Genomic DNA, 17,458 nt, shown 5'->3' on the forward strand with positions numbered 1-17,458 from the left:
ACACCATTTCTTCTTTTTTAACAACGAAGTGGTTGGGTGTCATGACTTTCACCGGGCGCGAGTTAGAACAGGTCCTTTCCCAGCACAACCGGACCATACCAAAATCCCCATGACCAAGCTTGTAAGAAACTCTCAATCAATCTTCCAGGATATCATTCAGATCGGTCGGGCGGAGCCCTTATCGGTCGCATCCTTAAACGTCTTCTATTCCCTCACTCTTGAGGGCTTCACACTAAATTTGGCATTCTTTGACAGATCCCACTGTGGACAGCTCTAAATAGATAGAAGGCCAATGTCTTGAGTTCATGCCTTTGTATGAAAGTCAGCAGCTGGTGTTGTGGCTGATGTAGCTAAGCTCACATTATACTGGTAAAGGATGTGGTATCACATTCAAGGACAACTGGATGCTTGCATTTAGTGGTGACTTTACAATTTTATTGATTTCTAGGCTATTATGGAGCGATTTATTCAAGAGATTGGAAATAAAGTGGCTGACTGTTTTGTCTCGTTGCAAATAGTCCAGGCAGATAATTATCAACGCATTGCGAATAAATGTATGCGAAGTAATGGTGTGGATGTAAATATTCATAGACCTCATTAAATGAGCGATGGTAATCGTTCTACCATTGTAAACCACCGACCAAAGTGCCTCTCATACAAACAATTTGATCATCGAGTTAGAAGAGCGCAGCCTATGGCGCAGATTGCCAGATGTTCGGTCGACAAATCATGTCCCGTAATGATGCCTGTCGAGTGAATGGTCAGCATTCTGCAATTGACAACGGTTCGTCAGCCGAGTCTTTCAAGGATGCCCGCTCTTCAATTTATCTTGTTCCGTCAAACTCATCGGGCCTAGACTTCCCCGACACCATGATTAAAGCAAATCATCACCCTGAACTTCCCATAGATAATTAGGCAGGGACGACGCGAGGTCAAGCGTTTTTCATCGTCGTACCCAGGTGCCGGTCTGCTGTACAGCTCAGCGCCATCCGCAATATATAAGACGCGTCGTCTTTACATGAACACTGTTGACTAAAAATAAAAATAAAAAGCTGCTCTCTCGAGTTGCATCGCGACCAAAAACCCACCGGGTACTCGGCAATCCTACGCAGCCAAAAAGCAAAGAAAGATATTGATGAGTTTTCAAGGACGCCGCCATGCAACCATGAGGCACCGAAAATCTACACCAGCAGGGATTGAAGATGCCTATACATGTTAACCATGAAGGAGGGAGAGCGAATGGACGGAACAAGAGTTCGTAATCGGAGGAGTCACCTTATCGCCGAGCTGAAGACCAAAAGTCGCTCGTAGTGCCTTGGCCTCATTTTGATTGAAATACGCTTGATTTTGTAGTCTATCTTGGCTCGTTGTTCGTGTTCATCCACGAGCCTATAAGTGACGTCTCATATGATGCCCTACTCCACTTCCCGGTGGGTTTGTGCTAAAATGGTAACTACAGTAGTCTGGGTGGTCTGCTAGGTTGGTTAGTGCATCACGACGCAGTCTTGATCAATGGTCAATTCCGCGAATGATCTGAGGCAGTCAGCGTTGTGTGTGTGGTAAATTTTTTCCTCTTCTCTTCCCCCTCCCCCACGTTATTCAAAGATGACTTCGGCCGCTCTACATCTTACTCATATGACGTGGGTACTCCGTATGGGCTTACTTCGATGTGGTGGACTTGCAGAAGTTGTTATGTTATGTTCTATTCGACTGTGTAACCCCAGCCTGGTGATTGTTGCCCGTTCGACGGTTACTGCACCCTGCCCCCTAGAAACTATGTACAGGGAATGGTCTTACCGCAGTGTCTTCCTTTTTGTCGCTTTGTCGCTCTCTGGGCACATATGATAAGCTTAAATGCATTGTGCTCCAAGCAGCTGGGGTCATCATTGCGGGGTAAGGGGAAATTAAAGGGAGGGGGCTCTCTTGCGTGCGCAGGCGTCCCCGTAGTTATATGTAGAGAGGTTTGTATGGCGAAATATATACATCATGTATCCATGAGGTTGGATTTGAGTCCTCAAATAAGCATGGTTGCTCCGGCCGACGGAGGCGCACAGATAGTCTGCGACTTTGTGGGGAGATATGCGATAAAGTTCAAGACAAAAAGCACGTTGCACGAAGCTAAAGCGAAGTCAGTACATATCCGGTGCAGGTCTTCCTCTGTGACGGGCGCCATTCATGCACGGCGTCAACACCATGCTCAGGTGATGGACGAAGCTGAAAATGTTGGAAGGCAGCGCTAAGAGACCGACACACCCAACCACTGCTGTTGAACATAAGGGTCTGTCGCAATCAGCAGAGCGATGTTGACCGAGCACAAGGGTCGCTCATCAGATACGACCTTGGCTCTCTTGGCATCAACACGCCGGATTTACCGCATCCGGACATGGCCTTCTGCTTGGCACATTGGCACATATCGGACGGGAGCCAGCCTACGGCCTGCATATCTCTTGCAGAAAGTCAGCCCGACAATTCCATAGTCGAGATGACCAGCCACTTCTGGTTGGTCCGTAGAAAAACAATCCCAGGAAATCATCCACCATGATTTTCGTGTTCGACACTGCAGCAGCCTGACTAACGTCAGACGGTCAGACGCACTTCACTCTCTAGCTACGTTATCGCGCATGACCATGCAAAATAGAGTAGTATGTGGCGCTGATCAACCCTAGAGTTGGTCTAATCCAGGCAGCGTAGAGGCTGGGCAACCTGGGCTCATTGCTGGATCATCTCTTCTCGAATTGCCATCTATGCGAATTTTAAGATACTGTACTTGTATATAAGCCTGAGTTCCTCTTGTGGTCGTATCGCTAAGATGTAAACAACCGCGCTTGCCACGTTGCTGAAGACTTTGGAGCATACGGCATCTTCTGAGATTATACTCACACTTGTGTTCAGCATCTCGAGATCAAGTTTGACATCCTTCCTTCAACATGCGCGCTTCCCTACTCGCTGCCTTCTTGGTCGGCGCTGTTGCGTCGCCAGTGAGCCAGGTACAACAACGGCAATCCGCTGTGCCTGTAGGATCAATAATAACTAGTTGTACTGTTTCTGGAACATTTGCCCTCACTTTTGACGATGGTCCTTTTGCGTATACAGCTGAGTTGTTGGACATCCTTGCAAACAACGGTGTCAAAGCAACCTTTTTCCTTAACGGCCAGAACTGGGGCTCTATCTAGTAAGTTGATCTCACAAATACTTCAGAGAGTCCATGCTAATACGGTCCATCTTCCAGCGACTACACAGCCCAGGTGCAGCGGATGATTAATGACGGCCACCAAGTCGGTTCGCACACTTGGTCACATGCAGACTTGGCGACCCTCGATGCAGCTGGCATCACGTCCCAGATGACACAGCTGGAGACTGCGTTAACCTCCATCATCGGCAAGGTCCCGACCTACATGCGACCTCCGTACTTCAGCACGAACTCCCTTGCGCTGCAGACCCTTGGGAACCTCGGATATCACGTCATCAAGTAGGCAATATCTTTTACATGCACGTGGCTCTATGTACTAATTTCTATATAGTGCCAATATTGACACTCTTGACTATAATCATGACGATGCGACAATTGATGTTGCTTTCCAGAACTTCCAGAGTGGCCTCAACGCGGGTGGCACCATAAGCCTCATGCACGATGTTCACGCTCAGACTGTGCACGTTCTCATCCAGGAGTCTATCAATGCTGTCAAGGCAAGAGGCCTTACTCGTAAGTTCTCTCCACTGCTGTAGATCAGGACCATTGTGCTGACATTGACGCGCAGCCGTTACTGTTGGAACTTGCTTGGGAGATGCTGCCGCCAACTGGTATCGGCAAGCCGGCACCACTCCTCCTCCCTCGGGTGGCACGCCCAGCCCAGATGATACCTGCGGAGGTACCAATGGCTATGTTTGTACCAACAACAATTGTTGTTCGCAATGGGGCTGGTGTGGCTCGACAGACGAGTACTGTGCTGCTGGCTGTCAAATCGCATTCGGACGATGCAATTAAAAGAAAAGTTTTGATGATCAAAAATGATAGCATTGGGTTAGGTAGCATTGACACTTACGACCGATAGATATTACACCTTTAGTTATTAATCTTTATTATTGTACCAATACATCAGCTCGTGGGTATAGTTGAACGAAGGTGATTATTCACGGTGTGATTGACTTGTTCTTGGTCAACGAACTGATAACATGCCCCTTCTTCAATAGGTCAGTCGGAAATTCTTTGAAGATGACTCTCAAGGCATTTGTATGGCAGGAGAACCTTTGTAGACTATGTGCAGATAACTTTCAATTCGTGATCTCCTTTTCTAAAGATTCAGCTGATATGTTGATATCTGACTCACGACTAAGAAAGGCACTGAGCATCTGTAATTTATTTGGATGTAAACTAGCATATTCGAGAATGATTTGGCGATACGGATTCCACGTACCACGGTCACAAAACCTTTTCATGAACTCAGAGTGCCATATATTTTGTGCAAATACGCAGCAGCTGCAGCATATCAGTATAAATGTCGTCCTTCGGCAATGTGACGCTAGATAACCGTAGTGACCAACATCGTAGCCAGAGATCAGATGACCAAAGGTGGCAAATTCCGTCCCTTTGATTTTAACATCTCTGAAATCTTTCCTATTCCACTTCTCTTCATGAGTACCAGAGATTATGCATGACAAGAAGGTCTGTTTTATCTACAGAATGTGTAGTGTGAATTTGCACGTCGAAAAGAAATATGTTGCTGGGTAAATCTGGTAAGAATTCTGTATACCATAAAGACGACAGTTAGGAGGGTAATCTTACAGTACAAGGCAGTAATATAAGCCCTCGTTGAGATATCGGTTTCTTTGTATTGTCTGGGTTAAATCTTTCGCAATCGTTTTCGAAGGATTGGCTCTCGTGCCACCTAACGTCTTCGTCGAGTTTATTTTGAGGAACGATGTCAAATCGTAAATTCGGAGAGTAGGTCAATTATCCCAACAATGCACCCATCACATGATCTAGCCGGGAAGTAGCACAAGACTTCTCTATCGCCCACATTCAATCGTTCCCACATAATATTGTCGGAGTCAGACTACTCCCAACCCGGGAACTGCGCAACTACTCTCCCGTTTGGTATACCCCCGGTCTTTCTGATCGTTAATGCGTAATCTTTGAAGGGCTTCAACCTATTTTGCCGCTAGTACCGGAAGACGAACTCTCACGCTCTCCAGGAAGATATCGATCCGATCGGCTGACCTGACCGCACGATCTTGTGCACGCCAGAAAGCGTGATTAGGCAAGCCTAGTATCCGAGCTCGCGCACAGGGTCACTACATTGTACACACAAGAATTGGACCATTTTGTGTGAGTCTTTGCTCGGGTTCGACGTGTATGCGACTGCGTTGTCAGCGTTCTTGAGGACTGCCTGAGTGCCACCATTCGCGAAAGGCACAAAACTTTTTGCCTGGCCCGATGCGGAATCATTTGTTATCCTTTTGAAGAGCTCAACCTCTGGTACAACTCCAGCTCTTTCTCAGAAAATCATACACCACCACTCTCTTGGCCCACGTTCTGGTTGTACTGACTGCGCAACTCTCTAACTCCAACTGTTTCCCAAAGAACTGCGCTATCTCCGATTCACTGCGACGATCGAAACAGTATTTTTCTTAATCCATGACCCTTTTTTCTAGAAGATAGGGTGACTTTGGTCTAGGCCTGAACTAATTATTGCCTTCTGAAAATTGACTGCAACGACTTGTAGTAGTCACTCCTTCGAGACCACTGCGCCCATACTTCATGCCACAACTTGAGAGCATCTTGGGCCACGCCATGGGTCTTTAGGCTTGTGATATAATACTGAAGGTTGATTATTATGCATAGTGGCCCCTCCTTAACATTGTCTATTTCGGCCCAAGATTGCAATACGATTGGAAAAGCCGCGCTTTCTGGATTAATGGTAGAGAGTATGTGATCAAGTTCCGCGATAGTGCGGACTGCTCGACTATGGCGACTCCTGCTTCGACTTAAATACTTATGAACATCTCGGAAGTGACGTTACTAACGCGTCGCATTGGATGGGCGCGCGTTTGGCTCCGTCGTGACATGTTGACGCACTTAACCTAGGAGGTATGTAGAAGAGCGAGAATCTGTAGCGTTCACAATGGACTGAATGCTACGGCAACGGACTACGGCTCCACCTTCCCTGCCTAATCCCAAAGTCCCTTACCCCCGAATATGTTTTCAATCTGCATCCCGGACCGGCCTTTCGCTGTGACTGTCCCCACCGAATTGGTCGTCTGGTCCTTGACTCGATCTTGTTGGCCGGATTCCGTCCCGCAATCAAGTTAATCTTCTGCCCCGCCGCATCGGACAGGGCCGTGTCAATCCCCCGCGCTGCATCCTTAAGCAATATCAAGCTCGGCTCGTCCATTTCATCGATTTCGATCTTGACCAATTTCCGATGGACATCCTCCGCGGGGAACACGTCCTCCAGAGCATCAACAAACTCGGCAATCTTACTGGCAATGTTCTCCAGAACTTTCCCGTCATGCAGCCCCCACGTTGTCTTCTTCACCAGGCTCGTCTGTTTCTGTCTCTGCCGGACGATGTCTTTCAGCCGCCTATGCAGCGCCCGGCCCACCGACCTCATGTTCTCGTCCTCCAGCAACCCTAGATTCTGCTGGTCCTTGGTGAGCTCGTATCTATTTCGTGCGGACTGGAAGAGCAGCGCCATCTCCTCGAGGATCGATTTTGTCACTTGGACGGACTTGTCGGTCGGGGAGCCGGAGTCGAACTGCGGGTCGTCGTTAATCTTGACCGCCTGTCCCCATCGTCCCATCCGTATCCCCGCAATATCTAGCTTCAGTTGGCATGCCTCGTAGTCATGCGCGAAATGCCGACCTAGCTGGATGTACGCAAATGTGTCAACGCAGTTGTCGAAGAGAGAGCCGCTACGCTCAGCGCGCCTGCCACGATGCCGAACGCTTCTGCCATTCTGGATCCTTTTTTCTTTTCTTTCTTTCAACAAAGTTCAGATCTTGCGAAAGTGCTTCAGACAACGGATGCGGCTGAGCTGCTTCAAGTCACGAAGGCGGCTATTACTGTCCAATGATATCCCACCGCAGCCTGATTGGGTATCTGGGATATTTCTCTTCGCTTTGTTCTGGAAATAACCCCGCACCAGGTAACTTCCTTTGTCGCAATGATGAATAGCACCAGAGATATCACGCTCTCTGGGCAAGCCAGGCTCCAGGTTGGAAATGTTTACAACGACTACCAATCTGATGCAAGCAACGTCCATCCACTAATTGTGTATGACGCAATGTTCGACAGCCATGCCGAGGAGTTTAATGCCCGATGTCTGGATGATACTCGAGTCGACCTTCTCCGCGACATCACCGAATGGGCCGATAATCCTTGCGGAGAACCTATATATTGGTTGAACGGCATGGCTGGCACCGGCAAGTCTACGGTGTCTCGTACTATTGCTGAACGGTTCAACGAACGTGGAATTCTCGGCGCGAGCTTCTTCTTCAAGAGAGGCGAGGCCGACCGAGGAACAGCAACGTTTTTTTTTACGACGCTTGCCGCCCAACTGGGTCTGAAAGTGCCCCAAATCGCAGCATCCTTCAGAGCAGCCAGAGATACCGACCCAAATTTTAGAAAAGCTTTACGAGAGCAGTTTGACAAGCTCATCTTACAACCATTCTCAGAGTTTTACGACGCACACACCCTCTTGCTTGTCGTTGATGCCTTCGACGAATGTAACGGCGACGACGATATCAAACGTATAATACAGCTCCTCTCGCAAATGCAGAGTTCACACGTACGCCTCAAGACCTTTATTACCAGCCGGCCTGAGTTGCCAATTCGCCTCGGCTTCACGAATATCAAGGGGAAATATCAGAATCTAATCCTTCATGAGATTCCCGCGCCAGTGATCGAGCACGACATCTGCACTTTCTTCAAGCATGAGCTTGTCAAGGTCAGGGACAGCTACAATGATGTGATGCCTGAGGATGTCCGACTGCCTTCAGATTGGCCCGGTCAAACTGTCCTTTCAACCCTTGTCCACATGGCCGTCCCGCTGTTCATCTTCGCCGCCACGATATGCCGGTTCATTGATGATGACCAGGTTCTGGACCCTAAAAGCCAACTAGAAAAAGTTTTGCAGTATCGGGAAACCACACCCGGTTCTGGTCTGGGCCAACTTGGCCCTACGTACCTCCCTGTCCTTAATCAGCTTGTCAGGAACGCTAAGTCGAAAAATCGCACGTTGAACGAGTTCCGTGATATTGTTGGTCCTATTGTGCTGCTCGCTGAGCCGCTCTCAATATCGTCCCTCTCTGCATTCCTTAATCATACTCAACAATTCATCTGCGCCAAGCTCAGTCGCCTTCATTCTGTCATCGATATTCCATCTAAGACAAATTCTCCAGTTAAAATGTTCCACCTGTCCTTCCGCGACTTTCTCGTCAACCGAGATCATACACATGACTTCTCTATAGACGAGATAGATTATCACACTAAGATCGCAGACAGATGCCTCCAAATCATGAACGACAGCCTCCGAAGAAAAGACATCTGCGGCCTAAGAGCTCCTGGCTCTCGATGCGCGGACGCTGCCAGCAAGATAAGCACTTATCTCCCGGCACATATCCGGTACGCCTGTCTGTACTGGGTGCATCATTTGCAACAAAGCAATGGCAGGTTACGAGACTTGGATCCAGTTCATAAGTTCTTAAATCATCATTTCCTTCACTGGCTTGAGGCTCTGTGCCTCTTAGGCAAAGTAAACGAAAGCATCGAAATGGTTAATACTTTACAAAGGCTTGTTGAGGTAAGTTAGAAAGAACCTTGCTCAAGAATTGTGCTAATTGATAGTCTGGGACGGTTGTCCAAGAGTTCCTTCATGATGCGAGCCGGTTTATTCTCAATTACGCATTAATAATAAGCCAGTTTCCTCTTCAGCTCTACTTCTCAGCAATTATTTTTTCCCCAATTCAAAGTAAAATTCGCAAAACATTTATCAAAGAACGATTGAAGCGGGTATCTCTACCAAAAGCAGACGCGGAGTGGAGAGCCTGTCTACAGACGTTCGAGGGCCATTCTGATTGGGTGAATTCGGTCGTGTTCTCACCAGACGGCCAACTACTGGCGTCAGCCTCAGGCGATAAGACTATCAAGCTCTGGGATCGGACCGGCGCCTGTTTACAGACGTTCGAGGGTCATTCCAGTCCGGTGAGTTCGGTCGTGTTCTCACCAGACGGTCAACTACTAGCGTCAGCTTCAGACGATAAGACTGTCAAGCTCTGGGATCGGACCGGCGCCTGTTTACAGACGTTCGAGGGCCATTCTAATTGGGTGAATTCGGTCGTGTTCTCACCAGACGGTCAATTACTAGCGTCAGCTTCAGACGATGAGACTATCAAGCTCTGGGATCGGACCGGCGCCTGTTTACAGACGTTCGAGGGTCATTCCAGTCCGGTGAATTCGGTCGTGTTCTCACCAGACGGTCAACTACTGGCGTCAGCTTCAGAAGATGATACAATCAAGCTCTGGGATCGGACCGGCGCCTATTTACAGACGTTCGAGGGCCATTCCAATCCGGTGAGTTCGATCGTGTTCTCACCAGACGGCCAACTACTGGCGTCAGCTTCAGGCGATAAGACTATCAAGCTCTGGGATCGGACCGGCGCCTGTTTACAGACGTTCGAGGGTCATTCCAGTCCGGTGAATTCGGTCGTGTTCTCACCAGACGGTCAACTACTGGCGTCAGCCTCAGACGATAAGACTATCAAGCTCTGGGATCGGACCGGCGCCTGTTTACAGACGTTCGAGGGTCATTCCAGTCCGGTGAGTTCGGTCGTGTTCTCACCAGACGGCCAACTACTAGCGTCAGCTTCAGACGATGAGACTATCAAGCTCTGGGATCGGACCGGCGCCTGTTTACAGACGTTCGAGGGTCATTCCAGTCCGGTGAGTTCGGTCGTGTTCTCACCAGACGGTCAACTACTAGCGTCAGCTTCAGACGATAAGACTGTCAAGCTCTGGGATCGGACCGGCGCCTGTTTACAGACGTTCGAGGGCCATTCTAATTGGGTGAATTCGGTCGTGTTCTCACCAGACGGTCAACTACTGGCGTCAGCCTCAGACGATAAGACTATCAAGCTCTGGGATCGGACCGGCGCCTGTTTACAGACGTTCGAGGGTCATTCCAGTCCGGTGAGTTCGGTCGTGTTCTCACCAGACGGCCAACTACTAGCGTCAGCTTCAGACGATGAGACTATCAAGCTCTGGGATCGGACCGGCGCCTGTTTACAGACGTTCGAGGGTCATTCCAGTCCGGTGAGTTCGGTCGTGTTCTCACCAGACGGCCAACTACTAGCGTCAGCTTCAGAAGATGATACAATCAAGCTCTGGGATCGGACCGGCGCCTGTTTACAGACGTTCGAGGGTCATTCCAGTCCGGTGAGTTCGATCGTGTTCTCACCAGACGGCAAATTTCTCCGTACAAATATTGGTACATTTATTCTTAATAATACTGATGTATCCAATTATCAGCTACAAGAGCTGACACAACAAGAACGGCAACAGCACGAGCTTCGACAGTACAGCTATAGCCTTAATGCCGACTGTACATGGATTCTACACAACAGAGCAAAGATGCTCTGGCTGCCCCCAGACTATCGGCCAGGGGTGTCAGCCGTGGCAGGTTCAGCCGTAGCGATCGGTTGTATTTCGGGCCGGGTCGTATTACTAGATTTCTCAGAAGATGAGTCAGTTTAATCGAGCCTTATACTCCTCTTCTATACCTAACTCGGACACTGAACCTGAACTTTATTGTACTGAAGACTTGATTCATCTCAACTCTTTATTTTTATTTTTATGGTAGCGTGCCACCGGAACGGTCTGGGAGGGCTCATAATTATATACTTACTTGACTGCATTCTAACACTTACGGCTTGGAGCTAATGCACAATAGAAGCATCTCGAAAGTCGTTCTCAAGACAGCCACTCCTACATGTAATGGGTCTTTGCTTCCGTCAGACGAACAATAACCACAGGAATCTACGGGACTTTCTAAACGGAGTGTAGTTTGTCTGACTCGATTTCGGAATACCTTGATGATGCTAAACATTTAATGTGTAGTTCCGCTATCGACCGCTCGTTGCAATCTCAGTCATCTCCCGTGGTTTCTCCCGGCACTGGGAAGTCAAACTCTATTGGCTGCCTCTCGCCAGCGGGCCCAAATGGGAGGACACATACTAACAACGCTGCCTTTCCAGTCCGTACTATATGACAAACCAGGAAATAAGCACCACCCGCAAAGAGCAAATTTGCCAGATTCTCTGGCGCTTCAAAGTCGGAGGACGAGGAAAGGTTTGTCAATTTAACTACTGCTAAGGCGCTTATAGGAGTCTACGTTTAAGTCTCTATAGTGTGTGCTGCACAGGAAATCTGAATTGGTATCCTGATTACCATACTCCATCAGCCTGAAAAGACGCAGTGACAGGCAGGGATGTACCCTATTTTTGGGACGTGCCTTCCACGCTACGAAAGATATACTTTCAAGTGTCACGGCGACATTAGTTGCAAAGAGACAGTTGCTTTTGACCATATCTATTGGCGAAAATATCAAAGCTAAAGAGTAAGTCTAACATGAACGCTGCTCAATAGCTCAACCTGTGGAATGGCTTCTCCATTCAGTTCTTTCCGTACAGTGTGGGCGACAAATAGATCTATTCAGCGCTATCGTACGAAGGAGAAGAAGGGATTCTTCCCCTCGTACGTGGTCTATAGATAGGGGTTTGGGGGTTCACCCGCACGGCTGCTGGCTGCCGACAGCCACATCGTGGCTGTGGTGGCTTACTGCCAGCACGCCGGTGACTACCTATACTACGTAGTCAACCGTCGTACGAGACCGCGAATAATATATTCCAACACAACCGCCTTTTATGGCCCGACAGTCCCCACATCCTCCGCATGTGTTATCTAACCTACATGCTTCTGTCGATCTTCATCACACTCTACCTTATAACTCCACCCACACGTTAGCCCACGCGTCTATGTCGTTCAACTTACACGCAGGCAGGCTGTTATGGCACGCGCTGTGATATAAAGCTCAATCACCGTACAAAAGTCAAAGCCGGCTTTATTTCAAAGTCTAAGCCCGGATGCTAAACCTGAAATTTATTATACAGTTTAAGCATGTGTGTACTTGGAAAATGGTAGTACTATGAATGCGTGAGCGTTGGAATTGACGCAGGATTAAACTATGTAGAGAATAGGAGTTCTTACACGGAGTATACTTAGAAGCATTGCTTATAGTACTTTGAGGCTACTAACTGGGTAGCTGACTACTCGGGTCAAGCCATAGGAATGGATTCTCACCATTAAAGTTATATAACCAAAGCCGCGACACCTATTTCCCCTTTTAGTATAAAAGGTTCTGAGTACACTAAACCTAAGTACGAGAGATTGGCATCGAAGAGCACCATAAGGACGCCAATGCAAAGGAAACCCCATAAATTTTAGATTATCAGCGATTGCTTTTTGTCGTTTCCCGGAGGACCGGGCAGACCTTCGAGTGCATGCATTTATGGTAATAACAGCGGACGGTCTAATCATTTTGATTCACATTGGTCACCACCGCTGTGATGCACCCCCTGGCGCTCCTTCGGTTTGGCTGTTGCAGGAGGTCTTTCTGTTAGTCTAATCCCCACTTCTCTCTACGGATTTTGGCCGCATCAAAAGCGGCCAAGTAACCCATCCTTGAACGAGCTAGCTCTGGTAATTCCCGATGTTCGCGTCGAACTTTTACGCTTCTCTTCCATTCCACAGCCATCGAGTTACGAACAAAAAGAAAAATCGAATACATACAACACCGGGGATTCGCTGGCCGTCACCGATCCAACTACTAATCCAGCGCTTCTCAGTTTATCTAGGGCAGAGCGGACGGGATGCCGAGGTTTCTAAGAGCTATGGTCGTATGTGCTGACAGCGCCGACAATTTAGGGATATAATATTGAAATAAGATCACAATCAAGTATATATAATCAAGCACCAAATCGATATTGTATTCGTTTTGCCAATAAATATAGATAAATCATACTTTACGAATCGGAGTAGAATATAAGTTTATGTAATAGTCTTCTTTATAGCATAACGAAGGGGGAAACTCTCCACTCTATATCAAGGAACATATACAGAAAAGAACAAATCTTGCACCTTATCGCGCGACTTAAAACTGTGGTAAAATGCTAGGAAAGGCTGATGCTTATTAAAAAGCTGGTCAGGGCTTTCGAACGACACCTGGGTCGTGGCTTGTAAGACCCCCAAGAGCTAAGCTGAACAATTTTTTATACTATACAAGATGGATGTACAAACGAGTCCAATGCTTATTCATCGTTTCTATGCGAGCCACCCGCTTTTTGACTGTAGTCTAGTGTTATAGCTCAATATGCGCCCCTTGTGATGGAAACGAATGCTTGCCAGACCATTGCAAAGCCCAGAGCGGACCACGAAGCGTTTGTTTTGATCGAGATGACGATGTATGCTCCATGTGAGGATGAACAACACCCCGATCTAATATGAACCATATAGAGTTCTCCTTTGTGATCTTCACAGTGACGTCGCTGACGCTTACATGGCGTGCCGACCCAGTACCCAGTACGGGCGGGACGCACTGGCCTCGCAGTGGCAACCACCCCCCCTCCCTCTGCTTCGATTGCCCCACGAACTTTCCCGTCCGGTAACGGCCGGGACACCCAACGGCCTGGAACACGTCCAATGCATGAGGCCGCATTTCACATCACGGACCTGCATTCCCGATTGATGCGCTGTACACTTGGCCTGAGTCGAGGCCGGTATCACCCATGAACCTTCACAGCCTGCCACATCACCTATCTTAGTAGCTTCTGCACGTCTCAGTGGAGGCGCATATCAGCGGACCTCACCGCTTTCAGCAGACGGGTTTGGAAGTCGGGCTCGTTGAGGCCCGAATCTTCTCCGTTGGTTCTCCTTCGTGTCACGAGACCTCACGAGACTTTGAATATTAGAGAGTGCGAAAGCACAGGCAAAACGTGTCAAGGCGGACCCCGACTTATTACCACGTCGCATACTCTACCTGGCCGCAGTATCTGTGAATTCTTACTTCTTTACCACCGCAAGTTTGTAGAACACCGCAAAGGGAAGCAACCATCAAAGACACACATCAGTACACCATCCACCAACCAGCAAAGATGTGCATCGCCCTCCTCGCCACCTCACACCCCAAATACGCCCTGATCGTCCTCGACTCGAGGGAGGAGTACATCCTGCGCCCGACGTCGCGGCCGCACTTCTGGACCCACCGGCCGTCGGGGAACACCATCCTATCGTCCCGGGACCTTCTCCGGAGAGAGCGCGGCACATGGATGGGGATCACCAAGACCGGCCGCCTCGCCGTGCTCACCAACTTCAGGGAACACGTGGACCCCGCCGACGCGCACAATGTCTTCGGCGTCAAGAGCCGCGGCGAGATCGTGAACGCGTGGCTGGGCGCCCCGGAGGAGGAGAGCCTGGACGCGTTTGTCGAGAGGACGCTGGCGGAGAAGCTGATGAAGGGGGTGGGCGGGTTCTCGTTGATCTGCGGGGACCTGAAGGCGAGACCGCGTACCTCTGGGACCGATGGAGGAGTCAATGGCGAGCAGAAGGCCCTGGGCCCGCTGGTTGTCATCTCGAACCGCAGTGAGGCCGTTTCTGGCGTCCCGCGGATCGGCGGCGAGAGGGATGGTGTCTGGGGCCTAAGTAATACCATCTACGAAGATTCTCCGACATGGCCGAAGATTGTGTTGGGACGGAGACTAGCGCGGGATGCTATTGAGAAGGCAGTGTCACAAAATGCGAGCGAGGAAGAGCTGTTCGATCTACTATTCGGGGTATTGGACACCAACACGATGCCCGCGAGAGACCCCGGGCTGGACCACGAGAGCTACGTCGACCAGCTCAAGAACTCAATATTCTGCCCGGCAATCAGTGACGAGGAAAAGGACCGGGACATGGCAGCGGCCGTCGCAAGAGGCAAAATGAAGCCCGCATTCGACGAGATCGAGGATGAAAGCCGTGAGTTGGCGGAAGAATCGGATCATCCGGACGCTCCGGCTATCTTTGACAGGGGTGCCTATGGCACACAGAGACAGACAGTAATATTGGTGGATTGGGAGGGCCGAGTCACGTACAAGGAAAGAGCATTGTGGGATGCACATGGAAACCCCATTGAAAGGGGTGAAGGAGATGTCGTGATAGAGTACGATATTGAAGGCTGGAGGTAGGCAAGCTGTAGATAGAAGACCGAGGGCGGCCCGCCCTCGGTGTTAATACCACTGCGAGATTGAGTAAGGTATATTAACATAACACTAATCTATGCGTGTCTCCCAAGAGTGTGGCTCAATTCTTACAATATCTTGACAGTGCCAGTTTTAGGATATGTGGTTTCAACCAGAGTGAGTATATTTTGAACGATCATTCATGCCTCCTCAATGTGCCCGCCCCGCCAAACCTAGACATCGGCTATTCTTCCATCCGAAACCGCGTGTATAGATAGTCTAATTAGGAATGCCGTCTACGGATATTTGTCTGATGACTTCCGCGCCAAGGAGGATAAAAAGCTACTGCTATCGTTACGGCCACAGGTAGGTTTCATTGAGGCAGAGTCCGCCTGTGCCAGAATGTCCTTCAATATCGCTTGGCTCGATCGCTTTCGTTGTACACGCAGAAGCAATTCTTTCGATGATTTGGTGTGATATGTCCCGTGAAACTGTGGCAACGCCCCCGGAGGCTGATCTTCTAGTGACGGGAAGCTAAACCGCCGGAGCTTGTCCAGTGTTGTATCGGGCGTGGGCTCTGTTCTTTGTTGTGGCTGAGCACTACTTGTTCGTTTACGACTCGAAGGGCCAATTGTACTACCCATTCCCTTCCGAGTGGCCTTATTTATTTTGTCGTTATCAGGAAATCTGAAGGATTCTGATGAGTCCGATGCCTGCTCCGTATCTTCCGATGACAGCGGCGGCGATCGTCGTCCAGTGTGGGCATCAATACCGCGTTGATACAGTGTGTTTGACTTGGCTTGACTCTGAATCGGGCGATTCTTGACCACGTTATTATCATTCACGGCGGACCAAGTGCTACTACTAAGTTGTGGGACTGAAAACAAAGGCAGCACTGAGCTGACGGTGGTGGTGGGCTCTGCCAGTAGGGATGGTGGAGGCACAATGCTGTCGAGCCTGGTAGTCAGCTTAGCATTTTCGTCCTTGGCTGGCCGGGCAGAAAAGCAGCCAGAGGGTATATCTTGTCCGTGTATCCGTCGAAGACCACTTATGACGATATCGAGTATTCCTGCAATATCGTTGCTAGACACCAGGAAGGATTCAGGCATTTCATTGGCGGCACGATCCCCATTGTTGCTGAGATCATGACTTTGATTTTGAGAATTTTGATGTTCTGCCTGGGTGGACCGCGTCTGACCAGAGCCAAGCAAGCAGTGGTCATGTCGTGAATTTTTCAGGTACACCCGAATGTTGAAAACAATATCCTTGATGCCACGTTGCACAGCTTCTGCGTCATCGAAACGAGTCGGGTTTGGGCTGTGAGGCTCAATTGTGCTCAAGTAGGAGCCGATACTGGTTGAACTCCAACACTTGGTTGTGACGGGATCGGCGGGAGATGAGACAAGTTGCTCGATGGTCAAGGGTTCTTCAATGTACGCCGTGCCTACGTCGAGGTGGCTCAGCGTACCGTTTGTTCCACTTTTGGAAAGCGAAGAACGTCTCTTTGCGAAATGGTCAATCATCGGTTTGGCGCAGAAACGATGATGCTCTGGCTCATGCTGGTACGGCAAAGGCCATCCCACTCTGCTCGGGCAACTTTTTACAGGGAGTATCGGTAGCGGCTTGCTGTCGCCAACAGCGGGTAGTGGCGAGTCCAAAGCTGATTTGATGCTTAGCAGAGATACTGGTGGTGTCTCGTCCGTTGCGACGCTGACATGACGGGTTGGTGGAATACTGTAGAACAGATCATCATCGCCGTCGTCAACCGAGTTTCGATTGGAATGGGTTAGCATGATGAGATACTTGTGGAGGGAAAAGACAGGAGGTTGTAGGTTATTCGAGAGAAAACTGTGAAATTTCATGTATGGATTCGCACTCCAGTCGCGTACGGACTTGAAAATATTCCCGGCGCCCATTGCAATCTGGTCCATCCTGCCGTGGTCAAGGTGTACTGCCTTTGTTCAAGGCAGGAACACTGCAGATAGCTTGACCAACAGATGGCAAGTGCGATGAGGCCATGCAGCCCGTAGCAACAGGCTCTAAACGGGCGGTTCGGACTTTCAACTAACACCCAATGACATGTTGCGAATTCATTCGACGTGAAAGCGAGCTTAAAACCCTCGCACTTTGGGTGAAATGGTCTTACCATTGATGTGACAAAATATCATGCCTCGGGGCTTTCCAAGAT

At 49.2% G+C, this 17,458-nt stretch overlaps 5 protein-coding genes across 5 annotated transcripts; 3 read left to right on the forward strand and 2 right to left on the reverse strand.

Annotated features, from left to right (window-relative positions):
- Nucleotides 1–2,730: 2,730 nt before the first annotated feature.
- Nucleotides 2,731–4,058, forward strand: BKA67DRAFT_384114 (uncharacterized protein). The gene is made up of 4 exons (XM_046096569.1): nucleotides 2,731–3,172; nucleotides 3,230–3,469; nucleotides 3,522–3,703; nucleotides 3,759–4,058. Exons 1-4 carry the CDS (start codon nucleotides 2,928–2,930, stop codon nucleotides 3,983–3,985), a joined length of 894 nt encoding a protein of 297 aa, XP_045953837.1. The 5' UTR covers nucleotides 2,731–2,927; the 3' UTR covers nucleotides 3,986–4,058.
- Nucleotides 4,059–5,720: 1,662 nt separating this feature from the next.
- BKA67DRAFT_384170 (prion-inhibition and propagation-domain-containing protein) lies at nucleotides 5,721–6,982 on the reverse strand. Its single transcript, XM_046096570.1, has one exon. It carries the CDS (start codon nucleotides 6,798–6,800, stop codon nucleotides 6,135–6,137), a length of 666 nt encoding a protein of 221 aa, XP_045953838.1. The 5' UTR covers nucleotides 6,801–6,982; the 3' UTR covers nucleotides 5,721–6,134.
- Nucleotides 6,983–7,163: 181 nt separating this feature from the next.
- Nucleotides 7,164–10,750, forward strand: BKA67DRAFT_523744 (WD40-repeat-containing domain protein; the record flags this gene model as incomplete). The annotated part of the gene is made up of 3 exons (XM_046098500.1): nucleotides 7,164–8,801; nucleotides 8,867–10,410; nucleotides 10,579–10,750. 3 exons carry the CDS (start codon nucleotides 7,164–7,166, stop codon nucleotides 10,748–10,750), a joined length of 3,354 nt encoding a protein of 1,117 aa, XP_045953839.1.
- A 3,455-nt stretch (nucleotides 10,751–14,205) lies between these two features.
- Nucleotides 14,206–15,276, forward strand: BKA67DRAFT_594448 (NRDE protein-domain-containing protein; the record flags this gene model as incomplete). The annotated part of the gene is made up of 1 exon (XM_046105052.1): nucleotides 14,206–15,276. The coding sequence occupies one exon, from the start codon at nucleotides 14,206–14,208 to the stop codon at nucleotides 15,274–15,276; it is 1,071 nt and encodes a 356-aa protein (XP_045953840.1).
- Nucleotides 15,277–15,421: 145 nt separating this feature from the next.
- BKA67DRAFT_384326 (uncharacterized protein) lies at nucleotides 15,422–17,378 on the reverse strand. Its single transcript, XM_046096571.1, has one exon. It carries the CDS (start codon nucleotides 17,199–17,201, stop codon nucleotides 15,567–15,569), a length of 1,635 nt encoding a protein of 544 aa, XP_045953841.1. The 5' UTR covers nucleotides 17,202–17,378; the 3' UTR covers nucleotides 15,422–15,566.
- Between the last annotated feature and the right edge of the window lie 80 nt (nucleotides 17,379–17,458).

This window comes from Truncatella angustata (assembly GCF_020726525.1).
Source record: "Truncatella angustata strain MPI-SDFR-AT-0073 chromosome Unknown BKA67scaffold_8, whole genome shotgun sequence".
Classification (NCBI taxonomy): Eukaryota; Fungi; Ascomycota; class Sordariomycetes; order Amphisphaeriales; family Sporocadaceae; genus Truncatella; species Truncatella angustata.